A 20,588-nucleotide genomic window follows, 5' to 3' on the forward strand; every position below is an offset into this window, starting at 1 on the left:
CAACTTTAACTTCGTCGCACTTATTTTAATCGTTTACACGTGTCATGAGTTGCCTTCTAAGGGAAAAAGGGGCGGGGCAGGGTTATTTTTCAACAAACAAAACCCACGTTTTAAAAAAATATGCAAATTAATTAAATGGAAAAATAACATCACAAATTTTGATCGTTATATTTATTTTAACACGTTACTTGATGATAATAATAATAATAATTTGTGTACTGTCATGTCATATAACTGCATTATACAGCTATTATTTTAAATATAGAAATCCATCGCTTTCTCAAATGCAGCATTTCTGGGCTCTAAATGAATGTTCCTTTCTGTAGCTCTATCTGTCTGTCTGTCTGTCTGTCTGTCTGTCTGTCTGTCTGTCTGTCTGTCTGTCTGTCCCCGGTTAATTTACACAGTTCCGCCTCTTGTCCACCAGGGGGCGATAAATTCCTCTTTTTGCTAATCCAGCACCAGCTTTCCTATTCCGCATGAATGAGGTCATTATAGACAGGAAGGGCACTTTATAGATGGCCACCATTTTGCTTCATTCACAGAACGCCCGCCAGTTCCACCACTTTCATGTATTTTTTTTATTTTTTATTTATTTATTTATTTTTTACACATTAAGGTCTATTCATGTACTTTATCTTGAGCTGTGAATCTTGGGTTAACCCTAACCCTAACCCTAACCCTAACCCATAGACATGTAATAATTGTAAAGGTGATCAGACAGATAACTTGAAATTGTCCTGAGTGAGTGGACCAGGAGTGGGCGGAGATGGAGACGTCCGGGTCGTACGAAATGTTCTGATTGTATGTTTTAAGATGTTCGTTCAGCAAAGCCGTGAAATCTGGACGGCTGCACCACCCATCAGTGCGTTCCTCTCGCCTCGTGCTGAGGTCGAGTTTGCTTAGTCAAGCTCGCTCTCTTCCTGTGTGTGTGTGTGTGTGTGTGTGTGTGGGAGAGGAGTGTATGAGTAGAGTTGAGAGGCGAGCAGGCTTAGTAATGGGAAGGCATTGATTATGGCTGATAATTCAGGGCTTTGATGTGGATAATGCAGCCTCTCTCTTCCTGCACTGGCCATGCACTCACTGCCCCTGGGACCACAGAGGATATTGGGTTTACAGACACTCTCTCTCTCTCTCTCTCTCTCTCTCTCTCTCTCTCTCTCTCTCTCTCTCTCTCTCTCTCTCTCTCTCTCTCTCATTCCCTAATTCCCTAATTCCCTCATTTGCTCGCTCGCTCACATTATCGTTCTGTCATTTGACTCTAGCGCTGCACTACTTCTCATGAATATACGGCCTCCATAGGAAGTCATAAAGCTGCTTTAGTTCTCAACCTCAACCTCCTCTTGCTGTATCTCTGTTTGCCATGTGTGAGTGTGTGTGTGTGTGTGTGTGTGTACGTGTGTATATGTGTGTGTCAGGAATTGTTCTCCTCTTGGGCAGGTTTTCCCCTTCTTTTACCACTAATATTTATTCATGTCACCAGGTATTAGGTGAATTGACAACTCTAAAATGCCTTGGTGTGTGTGTGTGTGTGTGTGTGTGTGTGTGTGTGTGTGTGTGTGTGTATTCTAAATTCACACATATTGGTTCGGGGTTGTTTTGGAGCAGAGAAGGTTGGAGACTTATTCCGGGAAGTGAAAGTGAACCAATATGGCTCCCATTCCAAACTTCAACACCATGCAATACCATCTGGACTGCGGCTCATTGGAACCGACTTCACCGTACAACAAGACGATGAGCCGAAGCGCACGTCCGAGCTCTGTAAGTGAATTATATCTTTGGCAAATTTTACAAGACGCATGGCAAAGTATTTCAGCTAAATTTCTGTCTGGATAACAAAAATAATGTCTGGATTTGTTTGGTCAAAGTAAATCTTTATCCCGTTACATTACAGTTTGTTGCACCGAACCAAAAAGAACATGCATGTGTTTCTCAAACACCATAAAAGACTCCAGACATTTGACGATCTCTGTATGAATGTCATTTTTTTTCAGCTTAGTTTTACAAGTTATTTACTGCATCTAGTGGTCAGAAATGGGAACTGCAACAGGGTCACAAAAAGTTCGGTTTAATTGAGTTGTTTTAATGTTAACGCAGTCTCTATAAAACGCTTTCAAGTTACAGTCATGCTTTTAAGATGCAGTTATTTATTAAATTTGTTTGAGGATTTATTTTGCAATCTTGTGGTACATTTATCCATCGGACGTTTTCCCAGATTTTCAGCTGCATTTTGACATTTCAGTGAACTCCGTGATTAATCAGGCTTCAGGGCCTCTCTGAGTGCTCAGGGGCCCCATACAATTTCCTGCTTTGTCCATCCTGTGGTTTTGTCTTCTAAAACCGAACTGCCTTATCAAAGAGGAAGACGGCATGTGAAAAAATTTCAAGGAAAGAAAAACAAGGCTTGTTATCGGCACATGTCCTTGAAACAAATGAACCAGTGTTTTTCAGGAACCCTTAAAAGTGCCAACAGCACACACAGACAATACAACCGTGGTGTTTTACATCAACCACAAACAATGTGGCATGAACAATGATGAGGTGTCAAGCATTTGGAGAATTTGCACAAAAAAAGGGGGGGGGGGGGAGGTCGAGTGCATTTGGAAGATTTAATATTGTTTATGAACCTGATAAAAACAGAGACTATGCACCAGGAGACGCTTTCAAATGTACAACAGCAACCTTTATACCTTCTTGTGGAGAAGACAAACTGTGTCGTTCAAAATGAGTGTGATTTTGACCACGATGAAATCCTACTCATGGCACAGTCCAAAGAGTGACAGACAGGCAGACAGACAGACAGGCAGACAGACAGACGCAGATCTCTCTTTAAATAAGCTCGGGTAAGTACTGAGATTTACCGCTCATGAGAAAACCCCTCTCTTTCTAGCTACAGGTTGGACTTGTTTTTATTGATATTATTGTATATTTCATCCCTTAAACGTACAGGAAGTCTGTGGATGTATCAGGAAAGTAATAATGAGGTGGTGATTTGGACGATTCACTGTATAATCTGCTCAAACCTTTTTTTTATCTCTATAATTTAAGCGGTTTCCTCCCACCAGCTCGCCCTCCTCATCAGCCTGCTTCCATCCAGAGAGGAAGAAGGATTAAATTCCTGCTACTTTCTTTTCCAGGCAAAAAAACTTTCTGCAGTGTCACTGGGTGGCGTAATACACTGGTGCCCTTTTTCACGTGTATCCGATCTCACAGTTGCCTATAATTGGCTTTATGATGAAGCTCGCTTAAATTGATTGAGATTGGGAGAAGAATTCAGTGGATCATGAGCAGTTTTTCTCTTCATTGTGGAATCTTCAGGACTTGATAGAGGATAATCAAAAACATTAACAATAAGCTTTGTTTTGATGGTCATTTTTAAATTTGGACAAGTCTCTGAAGAAGTGGTCCAGTGGGTGGAGATCTAGGTTATATTGTTTCTGGGGTTTTGGAGCTGCTTGGAGGTTTGTTGGAGAGTTTGATCTAAACTGCACTTCAGAAGTAAAGGAGAAGCAGGAATGGTGTGAGAGTGCGAGTGGTCTGAGAGAAGTGCTCCCTCCAGGTTCATGTTTCTCCGCTGCGGAACGCACTTCAAAAATTAATATTCATAATCGCGTATCATGTCGGCAGAACACCCATGGCTTCCTCTCAGAGAGGCCTGATTGGATCAACTACATCAGACCCCACTGTCACATCAGCATTTATTCATCTCATTAGATCACATCGTTCGTGTATTGCAAAGGAAGCCCAGTTCTGTCTCGTGGTAAAAGTTTGGACTTGAAAAGGAAGTAAGGGATGAAGGAAGGAAAATTTTCTGGGCTGTGAGAAAAAAATGGGAAAGGAATGTAAAGTTGGAATTCTCTATCTCTCAGAAAGGAATTCAGAGTCTTGGGGCCTCTTTGTGGTGGCCCCTGTCGACCCCTTTACCTTTAAAACCAGGGCCTCTGTTGAGGGTCAGTGACACTCCTCCTGGATCTACACACATCACGAGTGCACAGTTGAGGCAGTTGAGCTCAATGTATACAATCAGTAGTTCTTCTTTATACGTGGCCCCACGTTTCCCACCCTTTCCCTCTGTTTTTTAAAAGGATTGTCAATCTTCGGCCTGACAGGGGCCCGAGACTCATGCTGACGTTTCCCACATGCCCGTTTTTTGCTGCTGCATATCTTTTATCGAGTGGTCGAGGTGGATAATCTTATCACCGTACACTTCCCAGCCGTGAAGTTGCTCCACGGTGCGTTGCATGTCTGAGGAAATGCTTGGTGTCTCGAACTACTTCCTGCGCTCCTTCATTTCGGAGTCTCTTCCGTCATTTTCACCTTATCTGATTGTACGATAAGGCAAAGTGACGGGTGAGAAGGTCTGCACTGGATTAAAAATTCGCTCGAAAAGGCCATGGTTTTTCTCTCGTTCTGAGCCTCGATCGTACTTAATGCTGTCTGTCCCCTAACTTCATCTCTCTCTCTCTCTCTCTCTCTCTCTCTCTCTCTCTCTCTCTCTCTCTCTCTCTCTCTCTTCCTTGCTGATGCACTCCTGGCCATTAATAAAAATTTTATACATAGTCAGGAAGTGCATTTGCAGTGGGAGCGGCTGGAGGCTCTCAGGCCGGCAGGAAATGAGCTGCTGGCTGGCGGCCAGGCTGGCTATTCCGAGGGGCCACAAGCTCGGCCAATCAGCTTTCCCCATTCACTTAATGGAACACGCATACTTCAGCCCTAAAGTATCAGCAACAATTACGGCAAGGCGTGACGCTGTTTGGTTCGGTCGGTTTGTTTGTTTGTTGTGTGTGTGTGTGTGTGTGTGTGTGTGTGTGTGTGTGTGTGTGTGTGTGTTTCTCTGAATAGTTCTTTATGTCTGCGTATTTGTACATGGGTCCCGATGATGCATGATTTGTCATGATTTGTGATGATGGGTGGTGTGTTCAGGATCAGCTCTTGTAGGATGAATGAGGGACAAAACGAGAGAAAGAAAGCGAGAGAGAAAGGCAAAAAAAGGCCGAAGGAGGGGTGGAAGTGGTAGTGGGGAGTGCAGCGTTAATTTTGATCAGATACAGATGGCGGTGTTTATGTAGCTCAGTGGTACAGAGGGAGAGGATGAGGGACTGCTTGTTTGGAAGACGAAGCCAGCGTGAGTGTGTGGGATTTTTGGGCCGGTTCTCTCCCATTCCTTCTAGGAATCTGGAAGAGCAAGACGAAAGGAAAAAGGAGGCAGGGGGAGGACGGAAGGGGTGTTTTGTGGAACTTGGTAGTACAGAGTATTCCTCTCTTTGACATGAACACACATCACTTTCTTCAAACCTTTAAAGCTCTATCCAAGCTCAAAGCTGAGAGTTATTTTCAGGACATGATAGGACATGTATTAGCTAACGCAGTCAATCCTACCCACAAAAAAAAAAAACACTCATGCACAAGCTGAACAGCGCCGGCAGAAATGAATGACTTTGTCAGCTGTGTGCCGGTCATTAACCAGGCCATTTAACATTGATTCTGCTGTGGCTTAGTCCGGCTCCCACCCTCCTCTCTGGCACTGAGATCAGGAACTCTGTGTGTGTGTGTGTGTGTGTGTGTGTGTGTGTGTGTGTGTGTGTGTGTGTGTGTGTGTGTGTGTGAGTGTGTGTTGAATTGCACAATGCCTAGGGCTTGAGATGCAGAGCAGTAATGAACAATGAACAGCCTTTGAATCTTTGATTATTATGACAGACAGACAGACAGACAGACAGACAGACAGACAGACAGACAGACAGACAGACAGACAGACAGACAGACAGACAGACAGACAGACAGACAGACAGACTGATTGATTGATTGATTGATTGATTTAGAGATTTAGAGATTTAAAGAATAGTGAATTAAACTCTCTACTTTGGCCTGTAGCAGAATCCTGAGCTCAGGAAATGAAAAAAACATTCAGACAATTCCTGAGACCACCTATAACAACTAAGTAAATAAATACCCAAGAGATGTAGTGCTGAAAAACAAGGGGGGGGGGGGGGGGGGAGAAGAAAAACCTGGAAGACGTGATTTATACAAGAGGAAGTATTTCACATTTTGACACACATTTATTTGCATCATTCAAGTACCAAATAAAGGAATAAACATTTTATGGAACATACTTATACAAATAATCATGAAAGCTCCAGAAGCAGTACAATTCCCTCAGTAAATAAAAAAAATTAAATAAATCAGTAACATGAAACACATGACAAAAATGATACAAATCCTAAACAATATTTCCAATAATGAACCTTTTATTATTGATATTCATTTATTTGCTTTCAGCAGTGGTGGACAAAGTTCACAAATCATCATTAAAACGAGTTCCTGATTGGCGTTCGAGCAGTTACGTTTTTATCCTCTAAATAAAAATTAACGACTGATTTTACAAAATGTAGTTGAATAAAAATTTCGACTTTGAAATGTAGTGACGTTACAGTCTCCCAAATAGAAATACTTCAGTAAAGAAAGAAAGAAGCTGCTTTAGAACAGTAATGAATTATATTTACTTTCTTACAGCCCACCGCTGGCTTTCAGTCACCAGGAACCCGGTTGTCGGTTTTGCCTGCATTCTGCTTCCTTGGGGCATCGATATGAAGTTGCACACATATGAAGTCAATCTGCGTTTTATATTTCTTTAAAATAATAACCATAAGCAAACTTATTTATCAATCTCATCCTTAAACCTGTAGCTCTCAGTGATGGAGGGCAGCCAAAATGTGCAATTCTAAGAATATTGAGGTTCTGGAATGAAGGGGTGGCCCATGATCATCTACAGCTATCGCTAAGGGACAAGCTCAGTGGGAAAAGCATTGGACTCTGGATGAGGAACTTCACATCCCAGCACCACCAAGCTGCCCCTGCTGGGCCCTTAAACAAGGCAGACATCATTATCCAGAGTGACTTACAACCAAGCAGTTAAGAGGTAAAGGCCTTACATAAGGGCCCAACAATGCCATTAATGTCTAATCATGGTAGATGTTACAAGAAGGAGCTCCAGGAGCTCTCTGCTGATCGTGTATCTAAAGGTGGCTACAATAAACGCAGGTCATTCTGAGACTCATAAATATGCATGGATTCCATCTCCTTTTTGTAAATAAAAAAAAAAAAAAATGCATTGCTGGCTGCGTTCATCAGCCGGATGGGGAGTGTTGGAGGAGTGGAGCTCATGTGTCATGCAGTCAGAACTTCAGGCTGAGTTTGCACAGGACAGAGAAACCTGATTCACTCTCCGGCTACTTGCTCTGTTTGGTCATCTCAGCTATTTCCCCTCGACAGGAAGCCAGGATGTGCCCTTCTTCCTGCACTATTTTACACACACACACACACACACACACACACACACACACACACACACACACACACACACACACACACACACTTGTCCTGTTACCTAGGTAATATCTTTCCTGTAATGTCAATAAAAGGACATAAAAAGAACGACAGCAATCCAAATATACTGTGAGGCGATTCAATGCGCCCACATTGTCCTTGTTTACGACATGTTAGCACAACACCGACAAACGCTCGGACGGTTCTATCACGCCAACAAAAAAAAAAGTGCCACGTCTGTCTGCGGTGTAGCATTGGGGTTAATCAAAAGGCTTGTCCACAAGTGATGCATGCAAAATAGTGTCTTATAATAGAGACAAATCCGTGCTGTGATGACTTTCTCTGTTTATAAAAAAAAACAATGGAGTACACATGGACAGGAAGTGGGGTCTGGGTTCCAGACTCTTAGACATTACAAACAACAGTATTACAGTACCTGACTTTTTCATCCGTATGTGGTTCTTCCTCAAACTTTCATCACAAACCTTTTCCAGCAGACAATGCACAATGGGTTGGTGGGGAAGATCTCCTGCTATAGTTCAACTCATTTTTGTTTGTGTAGAGCGTTAACAATGCGTCTCAAGCAGCTTTACAGAGATAAAGTGGTTATAAAAAAATTTATACGTTTGTTTCGTTTGTCCCTAATGAGTGAGTCAGTGGCAGCTGTAGTGAGGACAAACTCTCTGAGATGGCATAATGAAGAAACCTTGAAAGGAACCAGACTCAAAAGGGAATCCATCCTCATCCTCAAAAGCACCATTTATTAAAGTTCCAGCATTGTTCAGGTGTTCAGGTGTTTAGTGATAGGCACTTTAATGCAAACTGTGATCCTGAACTATTGTAGTAGACTGCTGATATTAATTACAGTCCAAATTCATCCTCAAAGTTCTTGAGTTTCTCAGTAACATCACGGATCTTTAGGCTGTTGATGTGGAACCGTCCTCACAAAGTGTCAGGATTAATCAGGTGGATCCGAAGTGAAGAACCGGATAGGAACATTGCTCACCCGTACCTCAGGAGCACATTTAACTCATAACGTGTATAGAGCTCTGACCTCAAACCTATGGGAATGAATTTGAATGCTAACTGCACCCCCAGGCCTCCTCATTTTCCCACTTCCATCAGTGGAACATCTTCCCAGAAGGGTGGAGCTTATTATAACAGCAAATAGGGACCAGACGTGGTACGGGATGATCAAAATGAAGTGCATACCAATCTTATGGTCAGGTGTCCACAAACTTTTGTCCATATAGTATACATACAAAGCTGCACTTATTCACGAACGCTATAAAAAAACATTAACGTGGTGTTCTTACGTTCTCAATCTTTGCCTCCTGACATTTTGTCGAGTCATGCACATGCCACTTTTATGTTCAACCTTTATCTCTTCATCTCCATCTCCATCTCTTTTTTAACCTCTCTCTCTCTCTCTCTCTCTCTCTCTCTCTCTCTCTCTCTCTCTCTCTCTCTCTCTCTCTCTCAATCACTCACTCACTCACTCACTCTTTCTCTTTCCATCTCACTGTGGGCTAAGCTCAGGGAATCATGTGGAACAGTTCTTTTGGGGGGGGGATTCAGTTTCAGCCTGATGATGCCACTTAGCCATTAACTATCTCCAGTCAGTGCCCCCCTCCACACACACCACCACCAGTTCTCCTTCCCCACCAACCCCTCTTGCCCCTCCTACCCCACACCAGCCCTGCCTTTATCTACTATTCATATCCGCCAACCCCTCCCCCTCCACCCTGCTCTGTTTCCCACCCATTCTCTCTCCCTCCCTCGTTGTTTGTGTCACCCTCACTCACTGATATACAGAGGCACACAGAGTGAATGGATGAGTGCAAGAGCAGGAAGCACAGACTGAGAGAGAGAGAGAGAGAGAGAGAGACAGCATGCAAGTGAGACGATCCAGCACTCGCACTTTCAGCTCGTACTGAGAACAGATGAACTGCAGATCCACTGCTCTCCAGCTGCATGTGGAAGTGTTACATTCCGGGCTTTCCTTGCCTTTCCTCACTTTGCCCCCAGCTTTTTTTTAAATAATTGGGATACTGTAGCTCTCTTCTGTTGGAGAAAAATCCTTTTTTGTTTGTTTGGGTTTTTTTGGAGTGTTGTTTATGCATGTTTTTCTTTTGTCCGAGACTCTTGGTGCACTCCTTGGGGAATGATTAAGTACTGAGGACCGAGGAAGAAGAGGATTGCCTGCCTGCCTGCTTGCCTGTCTGCTCGTCAGCCTGCCAGTCTGCTCGTCAGCCTGCCTGCCCGTCTGCATGGGTGCAGGACTCTTATGCAAAATAATCCAAAGCTGACCAAGTGGCCTGATAGAGGAACAAGCAAAAAAGCTAAACAATATAAAGTACTTTCTCATCTTGTACGATGGATCTCCCTCCATTTAGAGGTGAGTGCCCTATCTGAGACTTCCTCTCCTTTTTGTTTCTGATGTATATTCCACTTTAGATTATTTGAATGTAACTCACCATGTTACTGAATGAACACAGCAGCTCGGACACCCCATGCCCCATGCGTTAATGGGACTCGGGGCATGCGGGGGTGCCATTGATTGTCCTCAAGGTCGGAGCTGTCAATACATTTATGCCAGTTTGGGCTGGCAGAGATTATAGGAGTGGATTTTAGTGGACTGGAAAAAAGCTCTTGTAGAGTTCAATGTTATTTGTGGAACCTGTTTTGAAATATATATCTAGATCTTACAACTAATTTACACTAGAAGTGGAGGTTATTCAAAACTATACATCATAATCATCTACTGGTTGTTATTATACATATGCAGATGTACATAATTACTGCAAATACTATTGTTCCTATAAAAACACCTTTATTATGATTGCAAAGAAGTCAAAGTTTTTTTAATAGTAAATAAATCTAGGCTTTTTTCCAGGGATTTTTAGTTTTTGGATATTTTCGTTCATTCCTCTGACAAATATCTTTATATTGCTTCTCATTTTCCCTCTCTCGCACTCTCTCTCTCTCCCACCCTTTCCCAATCCCTCTCTCTCTCTCTCTCTCTCTCTCTCTCTCTCTCTCTCTCTCTCTCTCTCTCTCTCTCTCTCTCCCTCTCATTCTCTCTCTCTCTCTCTCTCTCATTCTCTCTCTTGCTTTCTTTCTCTCTCTCTCTCCCACTTGCTGGTATCTATTTCAGTCCTTCCTGGGGGTCAGATTCAGCACATCCGGAATCTCATACAGTTTGTTGTCATGCAATCCTGCTGTGTCCCCAGAGGGTCCAGAAGGGGCTGGCTGACAGGTCCTGGACAATTGTTGGCCAATTCAGCACGAGACACCCCCCCCCCCACCCCCCCACCCCTCCCGACAAAAAAAAAGAAAAGAAAAGATAATTGAAAGATAACAAATGAAGCCAGCAAGTTGTGAGGTCTAGCAGAAACCCCAGGGACCATAAAAGACCCTTTAAGAGTCCCTAACAAAGTGGCTCGGATGCTTTTAGATACATTTACTTGTCCTGTGACCTTCTGCAGGACGTCTGTTTTCCCTTTTGTTCGTTTGCCTCCCGTCTCCTCCCTGCTCTGGGGTTTTGAGTTACTCCCAGTCAGTGGTGTGTGGTGATTGTTATGAATAATATGCGCTCCTCATCCTCTTCCTGCCCAGGATCAGGTTACCCTGGCCACGGATGTGTGTAAGGTACCGGGCACAAGGAGCCCTGAGGCAGAGCCACAAGGCACAGCTCACTCAGCACTGATACTCCCACCGCGCAGGGGCCTGTCTTCAGGTTACCCCTCATGGCAGGCAGCACTGAGTAAACACGGGCCACTCTGCCATCGTTCTGTTTCTCTTTTTCTTTCACTCAATTCCACTACACACAGCTGTCTTTCCTGTTTTCCCCTATGCACTCTCAGACCTGGATTTCTTGACCTGGGACAGGTGTTGTGTTGAATGTTTGCTTTTTTTCAAACACAGATAAATGTTTCCCGGACTATCTGCCGGTCACACCCAGTACATACTTTTGAAGTGAAGGAGCACTTTGCTCAATAAAAGTAAAGTAATGGACTAAGATTTTATAATCTAATGTTAGCATGAGCCTCTACACTCAGCATGGTAAGATATACCCACATCCATCAAGGGTGATGCAAATTTGATCCATTTGGCCCTTCGGCTTGCTTGGTGTGGAGCTGTCCTCTGAATTCATGAACAGACAAATTGTCGAATCCATCGGACATACCTTGAAATCTCGACCCAAGCAGAAAGTTATGCTCTATCTGAATGCTGGTTTGCAAAAACAGATCTCAAACACTACCTGGAAAATAGCTAACCTCGGCTCTTCTGGCTGACCGATGAGATCATCTCAAACCACATTCTTCCTACGAACCCTGTTTTTACATGACGAACTGAAGCAGCGTGCATCTCTAGTACACCCAGAGCCCATTTACTGTGATGTGCCACCTTATTGAATAGAAGTTCTTTTAGAGGTCGTGGTCAGAGATTGAGAAGATGTAATCTGAGCTCAGCGATCAATAGCCCAGTGCACACTCTTAAGAAGGAAAAGGTTGCTTCAGTGTCCACCAGTAAACCAGCCTTTTTGTCTCAATGATGCCCAAAGTCAGCAGAACTCAACTTTATTGGGGATTGTGTCACATTTTCATCTTTGCTTCAGTCAATGTTCAGACATTAGCAAAGCTTCTCCATTTGGCCTCACCCTGCCATGCGGTCTGGGTAATCTGGAGCTGACAAGTGCTCTGGGACATGGCAGAGAGTGGTAAAGTGCTCTTTGCGGGGGTTGGGGAGGGAGTTTATTGGGCTTCCTGATGTCAGCACCTTGCCTCCTGTGCTGCTGGAGTGTGGTGTATTGATCCGTTGGGACCCTGGAAAATCAGACATGGTCTGGGATGTGTAGATGGGTGGGGAGTGTAAATCCCACTACTTTTGGAGTCTCCTTCAGGATCTACAAATCTTACAGAAAGGGTGAGAAAGGTAGGGCTGAAAAAGCTGGGACACAAAAATGAACTCTATCTGTTGCCTATTATGGTTGGTGCTTCTGGGAAGAACCCATTAAGGATAACAGAAAAGGCTCGCTTTCTCAAAAGATAGAACCATTAACTTCCCCCCAAAATAATCTTTTCTAAGAGAGTGGAAATTCAAGGCAGAAAGTTGCTCCTGTGGCATTCATACAAGGACACCCCAATCATTGCACCCCAAAAAACCTGTACATTTGAGACTGCAAATTTTAAAATCTTACATTTAGTATTAAATTTCTTCCATTTGACATTTTTGTGCAGGAGTTTAGACTTTCAGAGCTCAGTTTTTAAAAAAAGTCAGTGGAAAGTTTCGAGTAAACTTAAGTGTAGCCTGAAGTGATAAATGCTCCCAAGTGCTGACACATTTAAGACAAACCACATGGAAAGGACATGTGCAAATGCTCTCACAAATATGCAATTTAAAAGTTCCTGACATGACACAGATGAGCAAACCCAAAACTTCCTTTCTGGCTTGTCCACAGATGTGTGGTTGGCTGGAAGTCCGGTGTTGTTTGTGGAAGCAGGCCCCAAATAATGAGCTCATGGAAATGAACAGCAGGCCCCTCTAAACAATTAGATGGACTGATAGGCCCTGACTGGAGCTCTCTGCTGGATTTGATGTAATTACTCTCCAGGACTTCTTTTTCCTCCTCTGTGTAATTTAAAAATGCATTTTGTACTTTCAACCTGTGCCTTCTTATCTTGACTTTATGGGTGGCTGGTTGGGGCAGAGGATGGATGCTATCTTTTTTTTGTAAGAGAATCCACCAATTTTGCTAGGAATTCAGCTGCCTGTGCCCCGGATACTTGGCAGACTGGGAGCAGACATTGCTTCCTCTAATTGATGCCCCTGTCTATGGATTTTAGTTCCTGGTTACGTTAGACACGGCTCTCCTCTTCTGTGTAATCTCTTCATTGAGCAAATGCTTCTCCATTCATCCTCAAACCGTCTTTGTGAACACTGACCTCCTTTATGCATGCTCACAGGGCTGTTGTGCAATCCGAAAGGTAGATGAGCGCAGACAGCTCGCTAGGTTTGTTCGAATTTGTGCATTTAGTTTATTTAGAGTCTTGAATGCACAAAACTCAAATGCAATCCAAGTTCGTGTTAGGGTATGACATCGAATAATGCAAACAGTCTGTTTCTCAATTCCAGGATGCTGATGTTTTCCATGTACATTCCACTAACCATGTTGTTCCTGTTTATGGAGGATAAGGCTTAACAAAAGAAAAGTTTCAGGGAGGGGTCTATTGGATTCCTCTGAGCAGCTGGAAAAAGGATGCCTCAGGACATTGACACTAAGTCTTCTAGTTCCTCAGTTTCCCACAACGTATTGCTGTCAATTTTTTCTGCTCAAATTCTCTTCCCTTGTGTCAACAGCTGTGTTCACCAGATGCTAAATTACAGTGTGATGCCAATAGCTTTATCTCCATCCTCTGTGACTAATAATAGATCTTGTCTAAGTAGTAGACTATGTAAGGCCATGTATGTCTTTCCAGTTCCACTGAATTGAATTTGCATGGTTAGGTTTTAATAACACTCTTGTATCATGCTGTCTTTCAGGTTTATCTGATGTGCCTTGATTGGTGCGAACCTTGTATCAAGTCTCTTCCCTCGTGTCACTGCTGGCATTATGGATTCTGTGCCTTCTCTCAGGATGGACCGTGATGGCTTGGACCTGCAGCAGGCTTCTGTGCTGTCCATCGATCAGATCCGTTCGATAAGAGCCAACAATGACTATGTGGAACGACCTGTGGTACTGGACCCCACTTTGCAGGTGGGTGTCTTCCATACACATGATGAAAGACATCCTCAGATGCCTCGCAGTCAGAGTCAACACCAACACGCCCACCTGGCTCATCTGAGTCGCTCTAGTACTATCAGCTCCATGTCCCGCGGCAGTGCCGCTTCAGACCAGAGACTTCTTTCAGGATTAACAAGTTCCCATTCCGGATTGGCTTCAGTAGTGCGCTCTCAACCCAAAGGTGACCTGAAACCAGACTCATTAAATAAAGGCTTGGCTGAAGGGGAGGATTTAGGCTTGCATCTGTTCATCTGCGAACGTTGTAGTCGCTGCAAGTGCCAGAAATGTTGTGCCCCTCGAAGCTTGCCCTCTTGCTGGACCTGTGGCCAGCGATGTCTGTGTTCAGCCGAGAACGTTGTGGAGTATGGCACCTGCCTGTGCTGCGTGAAGGGTCTCTTCTACCACTGTTCGGCGGACGACGAGGACAACTGCGCTGACCGGCCGTGCTCCTGTGCCCCGGCTCACGCCTGCTCCCGCTGGAGCACCATGGCTGTCCTGTCTCTTTGCCTGCCCTGCTTGTGCTGCTATCCTCCTGCCAAGCTTTGCATCAATGTTTGCCAGCGTGGCTATGACCGTGCCACGCGGCCAGGATGCCGCTGCAGCAACACTAACACTGTGTGCCGCAAGATCTCCGCTTCGAACCCTGCTCCTTTCCGCAAGACCCTGGACAAACCAGTATGACACAGAGACGCCACTGCTCACGTGACCCCATCACGGCATTCCCCCTTTCGCATTCCCAAGGATACCTTGAAAAAACGCCAAACTTACCGACCTGCACCCAGAACATCAGGCCTAGCTGCATTACGTGCAAGAATGGAAGCTTGTTGATTAACAAATAAAGTGTTGTCTATTTATTTATTTATTTGACTTTACTGGCTAAGACAGTTAATGCTGTCCATATATAACCTTTCTACAGGGAGTAAGCTATCAGAACAAAAAAGAAAAATCTGGTGCTGTGATGGGTAAAAATGCATCTTGGCCAGTAAAACATCTTCAGCCATGCTGCATGGACAGTTTAGATGCAAAATGGCTGACCTGATGGGGGACGTAAGAGCCGAGCTCAAAAAAACATTCAGTTTTGGACACTGAATGAAAAAAGGGACCAGATAAAGCTCTTTCAGGAACGGCTCGTGAGACACGAAAAAAAAAGACACTGGGCATGTGTGTAGCCCAAGAGCGAGAGAAACGAACGTACGCGTCGGTGCGTGTGCATGTGGATACGTGTGAAAAAAGACGTGTAGGTGTACGTGCATGCGTGCGCAGTCTCAGGCCTCGGTCTGCTCTCAGCAGAAGCATTCCTCTTTTTTTATTTTTAGAGAAGCTGCTCCGAAAGACAAAGTGTCTGGTCAGGTTTCCAGCGCAGGGCAGCCTGACGCCAGCTCTCTCCCAAGCGCTCTCTCTCTCTCTCTCTCTCTCTCTCTCTCTCTCTCTCTCTCTCTCTCTCTCTCTCTCTCTCTCTCTCTCTCTCTCTCTCTCTCTCTCTCTCTCTTATCCTCACCATATCCACCACCACCCCCACCCCTTTCTACCACCACTCCTATCCCATTCCACCCCACCTCACCCTCTCATCTGCTGCTTTTTTTTATTCCTGTAGTGGGAATTCTCCTCCTGTGCTATCTTCAGCTGTGCTATGGGACCAAACCAAATCAATCATCAGTCAAACATTCCCAAAAACTAAATCAATGATGGACTTGAATTATTTTGAATGCTGCTTTCTAGATAACACGTTACGCCATTACGTAGAGTACTCTAAAGCGAAAACGTGCTGGACCCCATGAGGTCATAACACAATTGAGAGACTTTGTCTGCGTCGTCTATGATCATACTCGATCCTGAACAGTGAAGAAAGCTAGCCGGGAATATGCTATACACGCAAGGCCATACATTCCTTAGCACTTTGGACTCCACTTCGGATCGGCACTTTGGCCGCGCCAATCACGTCGAACCCCAATTGACAGGAAGTGAGAGCATCGAAAGGCCTTTTGTGTCCTCGCACAGGAAGAGGGGGCTCCTTAGAGATGAGGCTTGAAGTCGATTGCCTTACCCGAATGAACACCATACTTGTGAACAAGGTGAAACAGATGCACTGTTATCCAAAAGTGAGATGAGAATTTAAATCAAGAAATCTGTTTCGAGAGAGAGTATGTGTGTGTGTGTGTGTGTGAGCACGTATATGCGTGTATATGCGTGTACGTACGCATGGGTGAGTGTGTGTGTGTGTATGTGTGTATTTCCCCCCCCTATATGCACACTGCTCCTTGTTGTTAGAGTTCCTTTGCTCTATTTTTCTATCTACGTAGGATTCTTATTGTATTTCTATTTTTATTCTATTTGGTTTTATCTGGGTATTATCCTGACCGTCATTTCCGATAACCATCGCGGGAAAAATTCTCTTCAAATCACAGGCCTGTCTGACACTTTGGAATTCACTTGAAAGCGGATATATCCTGTGGAGGAGAGATCTTTCGTAGATAAAAAAAAAAAATTGGTTTTACATTACGGTCACTGATCTGTTCTATAAGAAATGCTGTGTAACTGAGCGGTTTTTAGCACAAATCGGAAACGACTCAGACACGATCATCTAAAAGTGTTTTTTCGTATAGTGAAAATTATGGAGCAATTATGACAGTGTATGTAACCCTGTAGAAATTAAAAACAATAAGAGGTACTAAACTCTGGTGTTAGTACTGAGGTGCAGAGCTAATTTTCTTATTTCAAAATTGCACGTCAAATGCCAAACAATTACATCTTTTCCGATGTCTAACACTAATCAGGCAACGTTTGGAAGCTTTTCAAGGTCTAAAAGATCAAAGTCAGAAAACGCTCTCAACGCGGAATCACAAAGTAACCTCTCCTCCATAGTTAAGTCCTCAGAGATGATTTCTCAAAGCAGGGATGATATTAAAGGGACAGGTGCAGTGTAAAGGTACAAGCATTTCACAGGAACTGGTGCTGACCGCAGTCTTTCAGTTATAACCACTAAAAAGTTGCCCTTGTTGTATTTGTAAGCATTGCTTTGGTACAGTTGGTTTTCCTGTAAGTTGTAAAAGAATTCAAGGAGAAAGAGAGAGAAAGAAAGAGAAAAATCTATATAAATGAATATATTATATAAATATATATATATATATATATATAAAGTAAATATATCTATATACATTTTACATGTTTTTGTTTTCTTTTGTTGCCGACATATTATCGACGAGTCACAGATATTTATTTCAAATGTTCAAATCGTTGAGGAAAGATAAGTATTTATTTATGGCGAATGATGAAAAGAAACCGCCTTTGTAATGATTTCAAATAATTGTTTTTTCTTTTTTTTTTTTTACTTCTTTTTTTTTTCGGTCAGAGTGGCGTGGTGGGCGTGGCCTTAAGGCAGAGGATAATAAATAAAAGGAGTTTTCAAATGCACTTTCGTGGGATTTTTCTTTCTGAAACGTTGATGTTCTACACCGTATATGGACAAAAGATTTTGGACACATGACCATAAGATTGTGCTTTTGGTAACAGAAGAACCTTCACTAGTCTGGGAAGATATTCCATGAGATTTTGTGAAGATTTGTGATACAAAGGTGTTTGTGCAATCAGGTACTGATGTAGATGAGGTGAGGTGAGGTGAGGTGATGAGGCCTGGGGTGCAGTCAGAGTAAAAAATTCATCCCAAAGGTGTTCAACAGAATCAGAGCTCTATAGCAGGAGATCTTCATTAAGCTGGCTTTGTGCACTGGAACAGGTTCGGGTCTAGTTCAAGTGAAAAGTTACTATATCCAAAGAATTATATACAATTTATACAAGTTTGTGGAAGAACCACATATGGGTGGAAAATCAGCTGTCAAGATAATTTTGTGCATATAGTGTAGAAAGGTTAGAAGATATAAGGTGCACGATTTAGTGGTGTTTATGTATCATCACTTCCTTTATTTCGTTTTGTTTGTGTGCCAGTTTTTAACCATCCAACTTGATGTTCTGTTCAAGCCCATGGGCTCAACCTATCCTACCTTTTATTCCAGATTGAAGCTGATTGGTGTCATCACTTAGGAATGCTCTTAACTGCTCATCTCCATGTTTGGATAAATCTTCCAGCTGCAAATCATTTTAGTAGAAAACATCAACCAGGGATGTAACTTTCGGGTGCAAGGCGGAAGATAACGCACATCGGTCTTCAAAGCAGCTCATAAGACTTCCTGGATAACGGAGCGTCTCCCAAACACCATAAATATAAATATAAATACACATATAAAGACAAATACAGACATTTTATATGTATTCTTGTATAAATATCAAATCTATATAAGTTTGAGTAATATGATAAAAGATAAAAAGTCTAAAAATAGGATTAATAACCAAATATTTGGTTTATTGCGTAATATTCAAATATATATATATATATATATATATAAATTTTTTGCAGAGCAGAATCTTTATCAGCGTATCTGAGAGCTGAAATTCATTAATAGGATACAAGTTTTTATAGAATTGCGGGGAATAAAAATATTTTAAATAATAAAATCTGAAAGTTTTACACACACACACACACACACACACACACACACACACACACACACACACACACACACACACACACATCAAAAAACAACTAAGAAGTTTGCTGTTTGGATATGAGGGCAAGGTTTGGGTTAAGATTAGGTGTAAGCATTAATATAAATTATTATAATTAATGATTATTATAATAATTATAAATTTAGTAAAAGGTCACATGGTTAGTAAGACATATATATATATATATATATATATATATATATATATATATATATATATATATATATATATATATATATATATATATATATATATATGTGTGTGTATGTGTGTGTGTGTGTGTGTGTGTGTGTGTGTGTGTGTGTGTGGTGCACATCTTGTTACTTCACTCCCCACACTTCGGCCTGTTTGTCTCATAAATAAGTAATCAAGGCCAGCTTTTGCTAATGGCTTCTAAGAAGAGTGAATACAGATGTCTTTGTGTGTGTGTGTGTGTGTGTGTGTGTGTGTGTGTGTGTGTGTGTGTGTGTGTGTGTGTGTGTGTGTTCACATGTATGCACAGTGTACACATGTATGTGCCAGAAATATCATGTCTGCTCACCATCACATTAAAGAACAATTTTGACTTTCACTGAAATACTTACTAAATACATCCTCTCTCTCTCTCTCTCTCTCTCTCTCTCTCTCTCTCTCCCTCTCTCTCTCTCTCTCTCTCTCTCTCTCTCTCTCTCTCCCTTCTTTCTTTTTTCTTTCTTTATCTGTATTTTTCTCTTTGTATTTCTCCCTCTCTGTCTTTTTCTTTTACTCTTTATTTCTCTTTCTCTCTCTCTTTCTTTCTTTCTTTCTTTCTTTCTTTCTTTCTTTCTTTCTTTCTTTCTTTCTTTCTTTCTTTCTTTCTTTCAATTTATTTTTTTTACTTCTATTTCTCTCTCTCTCTCTCTCTCTCTCTCTCTCTCTCTCTCTCTCTCTCTCTCTCTCTCTTCATGTTTAAATAATGCACGTAAAGACGTAACAAGAAGCTTTTACATCCCTCCCTGTGTGCTGTTATCTGTTCTTACAATCCTCAAGACTCTCAGATTGTGGTTACAGGAGGAAGTTCATTCCTAAATCTGCCTGCTGCATCAACATTAACAAACAGTCTGTTGATCGGAGGAACAAATAACAGAGTGGAATTGAGCTTTTGGATAAAACTTACAGATTGTAACCTGAAATTCCTACTTAGAAAGATCAGTCAAGGTCAATTGGGGGGGGGGGTGACATCAAATCAACATGGCCCTGCGTCAACATTTGTTAGTGAAATTATTCTGTACTGTATATTTGCTTCACAATATCAATCTAAATACAGCCATATTACTCTAAACCTACACTGACTCTTCACACACTCATCACACACTCTTCAAACACACTTACATATCACTAATATAAGGCCAACACTGTACACACAAAGGTTTAAAATTATATCAGTCCAACTTCAAATTCTTGTAGTTTTGGTTTGATAAATGTTTACTTACATTAACAAAATATTTTAACTAAGATTTTAAATTAATTAAAGAATTTTTGTCATAAATCTTGTATTTGTGGCATCTCTAAAAATGTAAGTCAGTTCACTAATAAAACTAGTTTACTTTAAAAGTATAGGAAACTTTAAAAGTTGTAGTAATTTGTAAACTTGACGTATTTTGACGTAATTTGACTTGACGTAACTTTTGATAACTTGTAATGGATTTGTAATTAACCTGCAGAATTTAAATACAATTTCTTCTTGTTGTTCTCAACTTATAACAGTGCAGTTGAAAATGAACTAAAAATCAATCAAAAATACAATGAATTTAACATTTACATAAAATCTGTAGATGTAAAGGAGTAGTAACTTGTAGAAAACTTATAAACTCATAAACCAGTAATGTGTAATAGTAAATTTGTAATAAATTTGTTCTAACTTCTCTTACAGTTCTAGTAAATTGTATAAATATTTTAA

At 42.0% G+C, this 20,588-nt stretch overlaps 1 protein-coding gene across 1 annotated transcript; it reads left to right on the forward strand.

Moving 5' to 3' along the window:
- Window positions 1-7,734: 7,734 nt before the first annotated feature.
- On the forward strand, window positions 7,735-17,521 carry LOC310738933 (protein sprouty homolog 3). Its single transcript, XM_083564447.1, has 2 exons — window positions 7,735-9,721; window positions 13,870-17,521. Exon 2 carries the CDS (start codon window positions 13,940-13,942, stop codon window positions 14,789-14,791), a length of 852 nt encoding a protein of 283 aa, XP_083420573.1. The 5' UTR covers window positions 7,735-9,721; window positions 13,870-13,939; the 3' UTR covers window positions 14,792-17,521.
- Window positions 17,522-20,588: the final 3,067 nt, after the last annotated feature.

The sequence above is a fragment of the Silurus aristotelis genome (genome assembly GCF_946808225.1).
Source record: "Silurus aristotelis genome assembly, chromosome: 16".
NCBI classification, from domain to species: domain Eukaryota; kingdom Metazoa; phylum Chordata; class Actinopteri; order Siluriformes; family Siluridae; genus Silurus; species Silurus aristotelis.

What these genes read in the sequence shown, in the direction of transcription:
- LOC310738933 (XM_083564447.1), top strand. Translation starts at nt 13,940, where the DNA reads ATGGATTCTGTGCCTTCTCTCAGGATGGACCGTGATGGCTTGGACCTG.